This window comes from Salmo trutta, chromosome 9 (assembly GCF_901001165.1).
Source record: "Salmo trutta chromosome 9, fSalTru1.1, whole genome shotgun sequence".
Lineage (NCBI taxonomy): Eukaryota > Metazoa > Chordata > Actinopteri > Salmoniformes > Salmonidae > Salmo > Salmo trutta.
In genome coordinates, this window is record NC_042965.1 from 25,270,341 (window position 1) to 25,283,135 (window position 12,795).

The window sequence follows — 12,795 nt, forward strand, 5'->3', positions numbered from 1 at the left end:
CTGCAGGAGGGACTGGTGCACTTCACAAAATAGATAGCATCATTAGGAAGGAAAATTATGTGTATATATTGAAGCAACATCTCAAGACATCAGTCAGGAAGTTAAAGTTTGGTCGCAAATGGGTCTTCCAAATGAACAATGACCCCAAGCATACTTCCAAAGTTGAGGCAAAATGACTTAAGGACAACAGAGTCAAGGTATTGGAGTGGCCCTCACAAAGCTCTGACCTCAATCCTATAGAAAATGTGTGGCCAGGACTGAAAAAACATGTGCGAGCAAGGAGGCCTACAAACCCGACTCAGTTGCACCAGCTCTGTCTGGAGGAGTGGGCCAAAATTCACCCAATTTATTGTGGGAAGCTTGTGGAAGGCTACCGAAACGTTTCACCCAAGTTAAACAATTTAAAGGCAATGCTACCAAATACTAATTGAGTGTGTGTAAACTTCTTACCCACTGGGAATGTGATGAAAGAAATAAAGGCTGAAATAAATCACTCTCTCTACTATTATTTTGACATTTCACATTCTTAAAATAAAGTGATCCTAACTGACCTAAAACAGGGAATGTTTACTAGGATTAAATGTCAGGAATTGTGAAAAACTGAGTTTAAATGTATTTGGCTAAGGTGTATGTAAACTTTCAACTTCAACTGTATGCTCCTACCAGAATCCTGTTATAGGGTGTAGAAGCTTGATATGAAACCAAGTACAGTATTTGTTTATTCAGAATGTCAGTGCTCTTTCTTTCTCTCTCTCTATCTCTCTCTGGCCACTCTACCATAAAGGCCTGATTGGTGGAGTGCTGCAAGGATGGTTGTCCTTCTGGAAGGTTCTCCCATCTCCACGGAGGAACTCTCGAGCTCTGTCAGAGTGACCATCGGGTTCTTGGTCACCTCCCTGACCAAGGCTCTTGTCCACCGATTGCTCAGTTTGGACGGACGGCCAGCTCTAGGAAGAGTCTTGGTGCTTCCAAACTTATTCCATTTAAGAATGATGGAGCCACTGTGTTCTTGGGGACCTTCAATGTTGCAGAAATGTTTTGGTAGCCTTCCCCAGATCTGTGCCTCGACACAATCCTGTCTCAGAGCTCAACAGACAATTCCTTCAACCTCCTGGCTTGGTTTTTGCTCTGACATGCACTGTCAACTGTGGGACCTTATATAGACAGGTGTGTGCCTTTCCAAATCATGTCCAATCAATTGAATCTACCACAGGTGGACTCCAATCAAGTTGTAGAAACATCTCAAGGATGATCAATGGAAACAGGATGCACCAGAGCTCAATTTCGAGTCTCATTGCAAAGGTTCTGAATACTTATGTAAATAAGGTATTTATGTTTTTTATTTTTTATTAATTTATTATTAAAAAATATAAAAGCCTGTTTACGCTTTGTCATTAGGTATTGTGTGTAGATTGCTGAGGATTTTATAAATCCATTTTAAAATAAGGCTGTAAGTGTAACGTAACGAAATATGGAAAAGTCAAGGGGTCTGAATACTAGCAGGCTACAGTGGAAATGTACAAATTAATGAACGTGATATTTGAGTCTCTCTCTCTCACCAATTGATTGTACAATGTAGCTTACACATATATTTCCGTTTGTGAGTGTGTGATATGGGGGTTGGAGACATGTTTATTTCGACATAAATAATTTTTTAAACAATGTCAACACTGCCATGTTGCACTGAGACTTGCTGTTGGAAAACCACATCAGTGTCTGACTTTCGGCTGTCGCAGATGCGCCTCCCGACTTCACTTCTCGACTTTCGTCTGTACAGCCGGTTGCTTTCGCCTTACCAGTCAAACGAGCCCAAAAACTCCCTCCTTTTCGTGTCTCAATCTCTCTCCCAGTTAGGTCAAGTTTACCGGTTAACACTGTGTTCCCAATGATTCTACTGAGATTAATATTGGCATATTGTATCACATTGGGCACATGTTTTCTTTATGATAAGAATTAATTGTGTTGTGATGGAGTAGGATATTAGTAGTGCAATATGAGTAATTCAATAAAGTTTAATATTTCTTATCTGTAGTTTTTATTGTCAACATTTTGGATAGTTATTTTGTTCTTTAACAAATGATGGCTCAAACAGAATGAACCGCTGAGATCTTACATTCAGTGGTGTGGTGGATGGTAAATGCCATATGTCCACTTATTTTTATAGTGGACATTGCATAAACTCACGTCCTAATCCCCACTGATACGTTTCAAAGTAGGGTAGTGGAGGTACACACTGTATCAATTAATAGTGCAGATGGACCAGATCAGAATGTTTAGTTTAAAACGTACAAATGCTGGAGGGCCTACGCGTGAATGTTCCAAAATTCAATTTGCGGGAAAATACCGTTCACATGTGAGGGGTTTCATGGACAGATATTGAAATATCGTTAAAATTTTAGAAAGAGGGGTGATTTAAAGATACAACAACTATCATGGGTTGATAATATGACTAGGATAATGCCCTTGGATGCTAGACAATGAAAGAAAGTTTAAAGAAAACCAATACAACAGGAGAAGGCATGAGGAACTCTGAAAAGAATTCCCTCCATCTTTCTATGGTGGGATTTTGTCTATAGGCTACTTTGAAGCAAGGAAAGTTAAATAAAGGTTAAATAAAAAATATATGTAAAAAAGCAAGGAAAGACATCCATAATATGAAGTAAAACACCCAGGTTTCAAACAATTAAGGAAAAGGGAAAATATAGTGATGCTAATGATAGGCCTAACCGTCTTCTGGTAGATGGAAAAGCTTTCCCAAAAACGTTCTATATTACATGTTAACCAGTTAAAAAGTCGTCTACCTGTCAAAATTATTATTTGCACCATTGTAGACGATGTCATGGCGACGTTGGTCATGAATAGAAACACTTAATCCGGTCTAACAGTCGTCTCGCGCCGAACTGAGCATGTGCAGGCCATCAAATCAAAGGGACTCCTTCGATATAAAATAGTTTGGGACGAAAATGAAAACGTATCAGTTTGTCAATTTCACGAGGTTGGAGTAATAATAGGTTAAACTACTTAAGACACTGTCTCGAATCTAGGTTGGGCCATTAGATTTCGAGAAAATGAACAAATAAAGAATAATATTTCACTTCTCTCATTGACTTCTCAAACACCAAGCCCCGACCTGGTCTGTTTGGTTTGTTTCGCAAGCTTTCCCGGAAATCTTGAAATCTAAAACCGGCGAATTTATGACTCAGTTGACAGCCTCATTTATCAGTTTCAATTAGCCGACTTGCACAGTACAGCTTGGGCTGGACTAACTGTGAAATACCAAATAGGTGATTGATCATTTTAGGTTATTCAGAGCGTAGCCTATGTCACTGTTTATCATATAATTTTTCACACAGGGCACCTGTCCTTTACCAGGGGGGCTGTTAGGACAAAAATAAGCTAAATGATTGTATACCCAATTCTCCTGGCACCTCTACACCACTGCTTACGTTCTTACACATAGTTATTGTTGCTGTGGTCATTGCTGAATTACTGGCTTTTCGTAAACCCCTTCTCCCTGTCCTTAGCCTCTGCAGATGTTCCGGTTTTCAGGGGAAATGGAAAGAGAGCCTGTGACGCGACTTCTGCTTTTGGACATTAACAAGGCGACACTCCATCTTAACTCCCTCCACATTTACCGGATTGGTTGAACAGCGCAGTAGAGAACCACCCCAACAGTTTTTTTCTTCTTCTCGTCAAGACCAGCATATAGGGGATCTAGTTTCAGGCGTTTCTTTTATGACTGCTATGTTAGGTTACAGGCGGGGAGTCTGTGTGTGGCTGGGTGGGTGTGGGTCTTTGGAATGTCCCCAGGCTGGGCCTTTATGAGGCTCATCCATACCACCACATCATAGACCCTGTCGCTAGGCAACAGCAGGTCCTAAACCGTTACCATGGCAAGAGCCCATTGAGTGACGTTGCCTCTTTTCTCTCTGGAATGGGGGTCATTTTAGAGGTGCACCCCCAACTCTACACCCCAGACAGTCCCAAAATAACAGCCTAGCCCATTCCCGACAGTCCATACTGCTTCTTTGTGCTGAAACACCAGATACACACCAGTCGGAATGCCTATAGAGGGGGTTAGGGGAGTGATGCGATGCCTAGGTTGTCCTCAGCGAAAAGTTACAGTGAACGTTTGGGATGGGCATCTGCAAGTGCACGCTAAGATGTTTATTCACAATGGAGTTCTATCAAGTGGCTCTTTGGCTAAAATGTCAATTGCATAGCCTACATGCAGTTGTTGGACATCATTTTTCTCTCTACTAATAATGTCGTTCTCGTTTTTTCACCAAAAGATAATCAGCCCAACTCATATCTACCTCGATTCAGTTAAGCTGGTGAATGACCTTTACATGTTCTAGTTATAAGTGGGCATATGACCCACTAAGACTTATGTGGCCAGCTAAAGTATAAGTAAGCTTTGAAAATCCAGCCAAAGCTTCGAACACGGGGCATTCATAATCAGCTCTGAGAATACCAATAGTTTACATGACAGATGTTTTTGTTAATTAAGTTAAAACTGAATTTTTTTGATTTGCATAACGTAGGCCTAGTATTTTAAAACAATAATTACAGGAAATCATTTTATTTTAACTCAAAGACACCGAAAGTTGGGAATGTATTTTAAGAGAAAAGGTCAGAACTTTTTTCATCTCAACCAAAAAGTTGTTTTGCCAACACAATCAGTCAATCTACAACCCACAATCACACAGGCCTACAAAATCAAACCCCTCCATTGGCGGGAAAGAGCGATAGTGGTGGAAAGACATTCGAATTTGCACGCCTTTTAAACCGCGCGGTGGGGTGAGAAAGAGCTGTCTGAAAGGGGGATGGGTCGGGGAGTATTGTGTGCTTAACAGCAGAGCCCTACTCTTGCTGAATGGTTATTGTCATCTAGATTTCTGTTGTTCACCAAAATACTTTCTCCTGCTGGGGAACTCAACGCATCACGCAGGCGTCAGGCCCAGACATAAATAATATTGAAGATTTGCAAACTACATGTTCTGATGCCCAATTTATTATATTGATTCAACTACATTTCGATTTGTTTAAATAAAACACGGTAGAACAAATACGTTTAAGACGATATCAGTTTAATCTCAGTTTAACATTGGAAAGAATATTGCATGAAATATATAATGGATCTTTACATCAAACATCAACAAATCCAGTTAGTAAAACAGCAGTGTATTCCTACAAATTCATGACAAGAAACACATCCAGCACAGCTTCTACATACAGATATAAAACTCACATTTGCAAACTTTAAAAAATGTCATCTGAAAATAGGTGAAGTGGACTGGACATCCTATATTTGGCATCTAAATCTATGGTCCTAATTTTTGTAAAATAGATTATATTCCTCTATTATAGACACATATAAGGACGCCTGAGTTGTGTTTTCCTTAAAAATAGGCCTAGCCTACATGTATTTTTTTAGCTCGTCCCACAGTCCCATGAAGCAAAAATCCACTATCCAAAAACCTTTTAGGTGGTTTGGAGTGCTATTACTCCGAAATCACAGAAACTGTAGCCTACACTGAAGTAAAAAAAACTGTGGATATATTCAGTCGTATAATCTTCCTTTAGGAAAAAAACTTCACAATAGTAAACATTTCAAAATGCAAGGGATTATGAGCGATCATAGAAAATATAGACTAGGACATTTAAAAATACAGGTACCTAAAACAAAGACGCTCATTTATGTCATTGGCTATCACTTTATATCCAGACGTATATGCATAGTCTCCAAAAAGTTTATTTTCTGCTGTTTGCAAAAATGATGAACAAATATGTTCTCCAATATTGTGTTTAGTTTATAGTCAGTGTAACAAAATTATGCTTTAATTGATTTCAAAGTTCAGAGTAAACTGCAGGTGCAAAAAATACGTTAAAAAAATAGTTTTTCAAAAGATCACAGCACATTTACGCACAGCATAGCTACCGCATCCCGAAGGTGGGAAGCAGGGCTACACGTAATTCCTTTTGTCATAGTCTCCGGTCCCGTTCGGTGTGGCCCGTTTGGTCGGGGAATATTTGGCCGAATAGCCCGAATTCCCGTTAGAAGGACAAGAGCAGCAGAGTAGCGCGCCCCCGATCAGCAGGAGCGCCGTGGCCGCCCAACCGATGTAGAGCGCGGCCCCGATCTCCCTCTTTTTGGACGCGGGCACCTGTGGGTTGTAGAAGTCAGAGATGATGTTGTTGGCCATCCAGCAGAGAGGAACTAACACAAACAACCCACTGGTGATGTAGATGACCCCTCCGGCGTTTACCACCCGGGTTTTGACGTTCTCGGCGCTAATGCAGTTGGTGCACTGCGCCCCGGCGATCACCACCATCAGCCCCAGCACGCCAAACACACACGAGATGACGGTGAGGGCTCGCGCCGCCTGCAGGTCGTGGCCGAGCGCAAGGACAGAGTCGTGCACCTTGCACTGCATCTGGCCGGTGCTCTGCACCACACAGGACATCCAGAGCCCATCCCAGATGGTCTGAGCCACCACAATGTTGGCCTCGATGAACGCCGTTACCTTCCACATGGGCATCCCGCACACCACCATCACCAGGAGCGAGCCAATGACGCACAGCCCCAGCCCAAGGATCTCCAGTCCAGCGGACACCATCTTCGCTACTTTTTAAGGGATATTTGTTATAATTTGTGTCCTCCTCTGTGCGTGAACAACGCGTCTTTATGTGGATGCTGCGCTTTGGAATATCTGAGCTTCAGACAGATTCAGACAGCGTCGATTTGTTTGAGACTCCTTACATCACTCGTGCTACAAATAGTCTACAACAGGCTGTCGTTTTAGTCAGTATGTTTCTAACTGTAAAAACAACTGAACGCATAGAGCGGCTTGACCAATTATATGTTTTGAGTGGGGTGGGGGTGACTCCACAAGTGCTAAAGCCAGAGGAAAAACTTTCACCCAATCAGAAGTCACCGCATCCTCTCAGCACCAATGAGGAGGCAGGGATGTTGGATGAGAATGAACAAAGCCAGGAGACCGCATTTTGTGCGTGCGTGCGAGAACAGTTAGTCGGTTGACTATAGGGTTGGGAACAAACGCAGAGGACTTGTAAGACCCTAGGCTGTAATAAAACAGATTCTAACTAAGTTGCTCATTACTGGAATAGCCTTCACAATAACTAAATTATATGATTTTGAACCAAACATAATTGCTGGGCTCTTCTTTCCAATTTAGTAGAATTTAAGAACATACAATTATTTGGTTATACCCATAGCCAGACCCATATGCTACTGTATATGACTCTGGTTCTAGACAGAACTGCATCATTTAGTATAACATTCGATGTTATTGAATAAAAAAAAAAATATTGGAACATTGTAATAATAGCCTAATAAAAAACAAAAACACCACATAGCCTATGTAATGGCCCCAGCCAGAGCAGTTAGGATTGCCTACTGCTGTCGACAGTATGCTGTTTGCAGGCTACAGACTGGACTCACTGGACCATAAGCAGGTGTTATGTTAGTTGCATTACAAATGTAGCCTATGTAATGGCCCCAGCCAGAGCAATTAGGATTGCCTAATGCTGTGGCAGTATGCTGATTGCAGGCTAAAACTGGACTCACTGGACCATAAGCAGGTGTAATGTTAGTTACATTACAAATGTTGTTTTTGCTTCTGGTGGGTTCAGGGCATAATTAAGTATATAAACATTTTAATTGACGTCATTTAGCAGACGCTCTTATCCAGAGCGACTTACATGAGTAATTAGGGTTAAGTGCCTTGCTCAAGGTCCACATCGACATATTTTTCACCAAATGTATGTAAACTTTGTTTAAACTCAGTTGTCTTTATTCTATCTCTAAATATTGTCTATCACTAGCAGCGCCATACTCCCAAGTAACATTCTGAGTAGTCTATGTGTAAATGTAGCCTACTTGGCCAATAAAGGTGATTCTGATTCGATACTGCGACCTTCAGATTATTGGCCCAACGCTCCTAACCGCTAGACTAGCTGCCGCCCAGGCTACATGCCGCCTGTTTCTAATACATCTAGACTAGGTCTATATGTCAGAACATTTCTTGAAATATATTTAATTGGAAAACATTTTTTTAAACCATGCACGCTCTCCTTGACTGTTTTGTTTTCCAAGTTTGCATCGACTTGAATTTAAAGTTTTCATTTAGGATACTTTCCGTAGGCTACATTAGCATAGACGATGATTGTTACAATGTTACTGTTGACAAGCGTGGAATCACAGTGCTACTTCCTACACAATAATGTATGAGAAATAATGTATCCTCCCACGAACTCCCATATAATAACGTGTAACAACCAAAGCGTGACATCATACACAATATCCGCCTCGTATAGAAACTGAGCAGTATGGCTGCCATCTTGGATCTTGAATTACCTATGCATATCGTTGATTCCACCCTGGTTTGAGCCGTAATGAACCCAGTTGCACTGCCTACCACCCATGAAAAAAGACAAACGGGCGTCATGGGATGAGGGCGGGACATTGGAGCTGTTTCCGGAGTCCCTTCCCTGGCCTGGGATAGAAAGAAGAGTGGGAAAATACTTCTGTTTATTTACATTTCATAAGTTACACACAGGTAAGGTCTCAAACGGTCGTATATGAATGCTTGTCTACCGAATGAGTGAGAGAAAGCGAGAAAAGGGATGAGTTTTTAGCGAGATCAGATAGTTGAAACTTGGCAACATGACACCACTCACTCACTGGAATAGCAACCTTTTCATGCTGAAGTTTGACATAAAACAAATAGTTTCATAGTGCTTCGAAAGTTGAATTGATAGGCCTGTTTCCTATTTACAATAAGGTACACTGTTTCCATGTAAAGTATATGCAATTATGCCTAACATATTCGCCGTAAATTCTTCATAGAGTGTCGTGTTTAGAATATGTCAATCTTTCCCAAACTGGGTGTGGACGTCAAAACTAGTAGACAACAAAAGGCCAAAACATTTCCGCTACATTAAACATCCTAACTTATAATTCAAAGAGAGAACTTTTTGTTGTTGTTGAAAAATACAAAATCATTATACAAAATCATGAACCACACATTTCACTTGTGACAATATTGACTTTGACAATGCATTGTGTATAGTAGCCTGTGAGTATGTATGTATGTATGTATGTATGTATGTATGTATGTATGTATGTATGTATGTATGTATGTATGTATGTATGTATGAGGGGTAACTATCCCCAGAGGGAAAGGTCCAATTGTTCACACAAAAAAAGCAAAGTTTGGTAAAAATGTGGTATATATATATGCTTAGGCAAACAAACTATGAAGGAAAATAAGTACAGTTTACACTTTTTTAGCTCTTTAATGAAATGCTGTTTTGAGAAAAGGGGCACTTTCCCCAAGCCCTGGGGTAACTGCACACAGCCATGAAATCTCCATAGACAAACATTGGCAGTAGAATGGCCTTCCTGAAGAGCTCAGTGACTTTCAACTTGGCACCGTTATAGGACGCCACCTTTCCAACAAGTCAGTTTGTAAAATGTCTGCCCTGCTAGAGCTGCCCCGGTCAACTGTAAGTGCTGTTGTGGAAACGTCTAGGAGCAACAATTGCTCAGCCGTGAAGTGGTAAGCCTCACAAGCTCATAGAGCAGGACTGCTGAAGCGCGTAGTGTGTAAAAATTGCCTGTCCTCGGTTGCAACACTCACTACTGAGTTCCAAACTGCCTCTGGAAGCAATGTCAGCACAAGAACTGTTCGTTGGGAGCTTCATGAAATGGGTTTCCATGGCCGAGCAGCCGCACACAAGCCTAAGATCACAATGCGCAATGCCAAGCGTCGGCTGGAGTAGTGTAAAGCTCGCCGCCATTGGACTCTAGAGCAGTGGAAAGGCATTCTCTGGAAGGATGAATCACGTTTCACTTTCTGGCAGTCCGACGGACAAATCTGGATTTGGCGGATGCCAGGAGAACGCTACCTGCCCCAACGCATAGTGCCAATTGTAAAGTTTGGTGGAGGAATAATATTCTGGGGTTAGCCCCTTAGTTCCAGTGAAAGGAAATCTTAATGCTACAGCATACAATGACATTCTAGACGATTCTGTGCTTCCAAGTTTGTGGCAACATTTTGGGGAAGGCCCTTTCCTGTTTCAGCATGACATTGCCCGTGCACAAAGCGAGGTCCATACAGAAATGGTTTGTCGAGATTGGTGTGGAAGAACTTCACTGTCCTGCACAGAGCCTTGACCTCAACCCTATGGAACACGTTTGGGATGAATTGGAACACCGACTGAGAGCCAGGCCTAATCGCCCTACATCAGTACCGACCTCACTAATGCTCTTGTGGCTGAATGGAAGTAAGTCCCCGCAGCAATGTTTCAACATCTAGTGGAAAGCCTTCCCAGAAGAGTGGAGGATGTTATAGCAGCAAAAGGGGGACCAACTCTATATTAATGCCCATGATTTTGGAATGAGATGCTTGCTGAGCAGGTGTCCACATACTTTTGATCATGTAGTGTATATAGGTTACTGTATGGATGTAGTCTGTGACCAAAACATGTGTTGTTGTACTGAGTTCATTTCAATTCCTAGAACCTGACATTACCGTTAAACATCAGATTTATCATTGACCTCTGACGGTTTAGCACGTCCTGATAAAACACATTTTATGTTTAGACAGCTCCACAATAACAGTAGGAAACAATAATCAGTATTCTCATTGTGTGTGTCTCTGAGCTAAGAGATGGCGGAGGGCCACTATTGAACTGCTATCATCCATCTTGGCTCATATCTTTTGGCTCAGGGAGTCTATGAACATTTCATTTCCCTCTGAGTGGATGGAGATAATATAAGGGCAGCCTTTATTGTGAATGTTGAGGTCATGATAGGAGACCCTTATATTGAACTCAAAGATGGTGGCGGTTTAGGTAGAGGTTGCCCATGAGCACAGATCTAGGATCAGCGTACCCTCTAAATTCTGACCTTATCCATTATCGGGGAAACATAAAACTGGTGTTTTATCAGTGTCAAGGGGCAAGTTCCTCTTACTCCTGAAAAACGCAGACTGCCTCCCAAATAGCACCATATTCCCTCTTGTAGTGCACTACTTTTGACCAGGGCTCATAGGTCCCAAATGGCACCCTAATACCCATCGGCCATTTGATTAACCTCAGTGTGAGCCATCTCTTTCTCTAGTCTTATCTCATAAGGACAGTGCTAAGAGGGAGCCCTCTGACACCACTCATCAAGGAGGGACGTTTCCTTTTGTTTTGTAGTGTGGTGTGAACGGAAAAACAACATGAATCAGACTGACATGTCCAAGTGGAGATCCAGAGTGGTGCTCTCAGTAATTGTACTGTACAGGATATGTTGTAATCCTCAATACTGGCAAATGGACAGTGGCTTGGAAGAGGATTTGTGTCCACCCATAGAACAGTCGTAGAATGATGTCATGAAGATATGCTATGGGGTCTGTTTTCTTTGTCTTTCTAAGGAACTTTGGTGCTTTGGTAATGGACACAGATGCTAAACTTAGAACTACCCATGCATTATGGAAGTTGGGTCAGTACTGAGATGTTTATGCATTGTAGGAGTGGTATAGTTGTAAGAATTTCACAGTAAGGCCTACACTTGTTGTATTTGGCGCATGTGACAGAGTTTGATTTTAGTTTTAGGATTTCACAACATGAATAGAAAATGTGACATTCTACTTATATTGCTCTGCCATTTAACCCTGTGATCCCATGTTGGTCATACAGTAGCTAGGCCTTTGTGCATAGTGAAACAATGTTATGATAACATTTTTGCTTTGCCATCAAACCCTTCTGTAGCTTGACTATTTCCGCTTCTGTCCCCATCATAATAAAAGGGCCATCCTGTGCTCTGTACTCTGTCTGTGTTATGAACAGCCCTGCTGGTTTCCGCTGGCTTGAAAGGCTTTCTCATTCCGCCCATTGTTATGTTTTTTCTTTTCATTGCTTATAGAGAGCTCCTGAAACAGAGTATAACAGCTTTATTATTGTTGCCCACATCACCTCGTGACCCCCAAAGGACCTCTTATTACAGTCAAGCTTCAAACCCCCTACTGTGTATGTGTGTACATGTGAGTCTGCCAACTTTCTTTTTATGAGGCTTCGTTCAGGTTATTAGTTCGCTGCCCAGTCATAGAATAGCTCAAATCAGAGTGGACTGTAGCTGCCATTTCAGGAAGAGGTTCTTAACCAAGACACCAAATCAAGCAAAAATAGATTTAAAAATAATAACAAATTAATATAGATTTTCATAGGTCTCAATAATTACGTCTGACTTAAATTTGTTGTTTTAAGTTACTGTGTGACTAAGAGGTAAGGTGTATAGATTCACAGCCACCACAGCCCCTCCAGCTAATAAATCAAGTGTAAACCTCACATGCCAGGATTTTGGCTTAACTAAGGTGGCATTTTTCCTTCTTCGCCAAACTGTTTAATCTCTCTCAGGTCTCCCTTAAATGGGTATTATTAAGTGAGTATTATTGCAGCCTGCCTCCTGCCTGTATCTCCCGTAGTGTTGCCTTTGTGTTAATACCACAGCGATAATGGAACAGCTTAATTAATCTACAGCTGGTTCCCACAGAGACAGTCCAGGAATAACACGTGTGTGTGAGTGTGAGTGGACGTGTTTAACTATACTTGTGGGGACCAGAAGTCCCCACAAGAATAGTAAACAAACAAAAATTTGACCAACTGGGGACATTTTGTTAGTCCCCATATGCCATTTAGAATCCCACCGCACCTTCTCCGCTCTGCTAAACGATATCGTAACCGCCATAGATAAGAAACAATACTATGTTGCCATATTCATTG

At 41.6% G+C, this 12,795-nt stretch overlaps 2 protein-coding genes across 2 annotated transcripts in view; one reads left to right on the forward strand and one right to left on the reverse strand.

Annotated features, from left to right (window-relative positions):
- Positions 1–5,069: 5,069 nt before the first annotated feature.
- LOC115200301 (claudin-4-like) lies at positions 5,070–6,903 on the reverse strand. Its single transcript, XM_029763249.1, has one exon. It carries the CDS (start codon positions 6,618–6,620, stop codon positions 5,967–5,969), a length of 654 nt encoding a protein of 217 aa, XP_029619109.1. The 5' UTR covers positions 6,621–6,903; the 3' UTR covers positions 5,070–5,966.
- A 1,564-nt stretch (positions 6,904–8,467) lies between these two features.
- zgc:63587 (septin-2) overlaps positions 8,468–12,795 on the forward strand; it is a 32,570-nt gene continuing 28,242 nt past the window's right edge. Inside the window, exon 1 of the mRNA XM_029763251.1 lies at positions 8,468–8,582. The gene's annotated coding sequence lies outside the window, so the exon portion shown is untranslated. The remainder of the gene's footprint in view (positions 8,583–12,795) is intronic.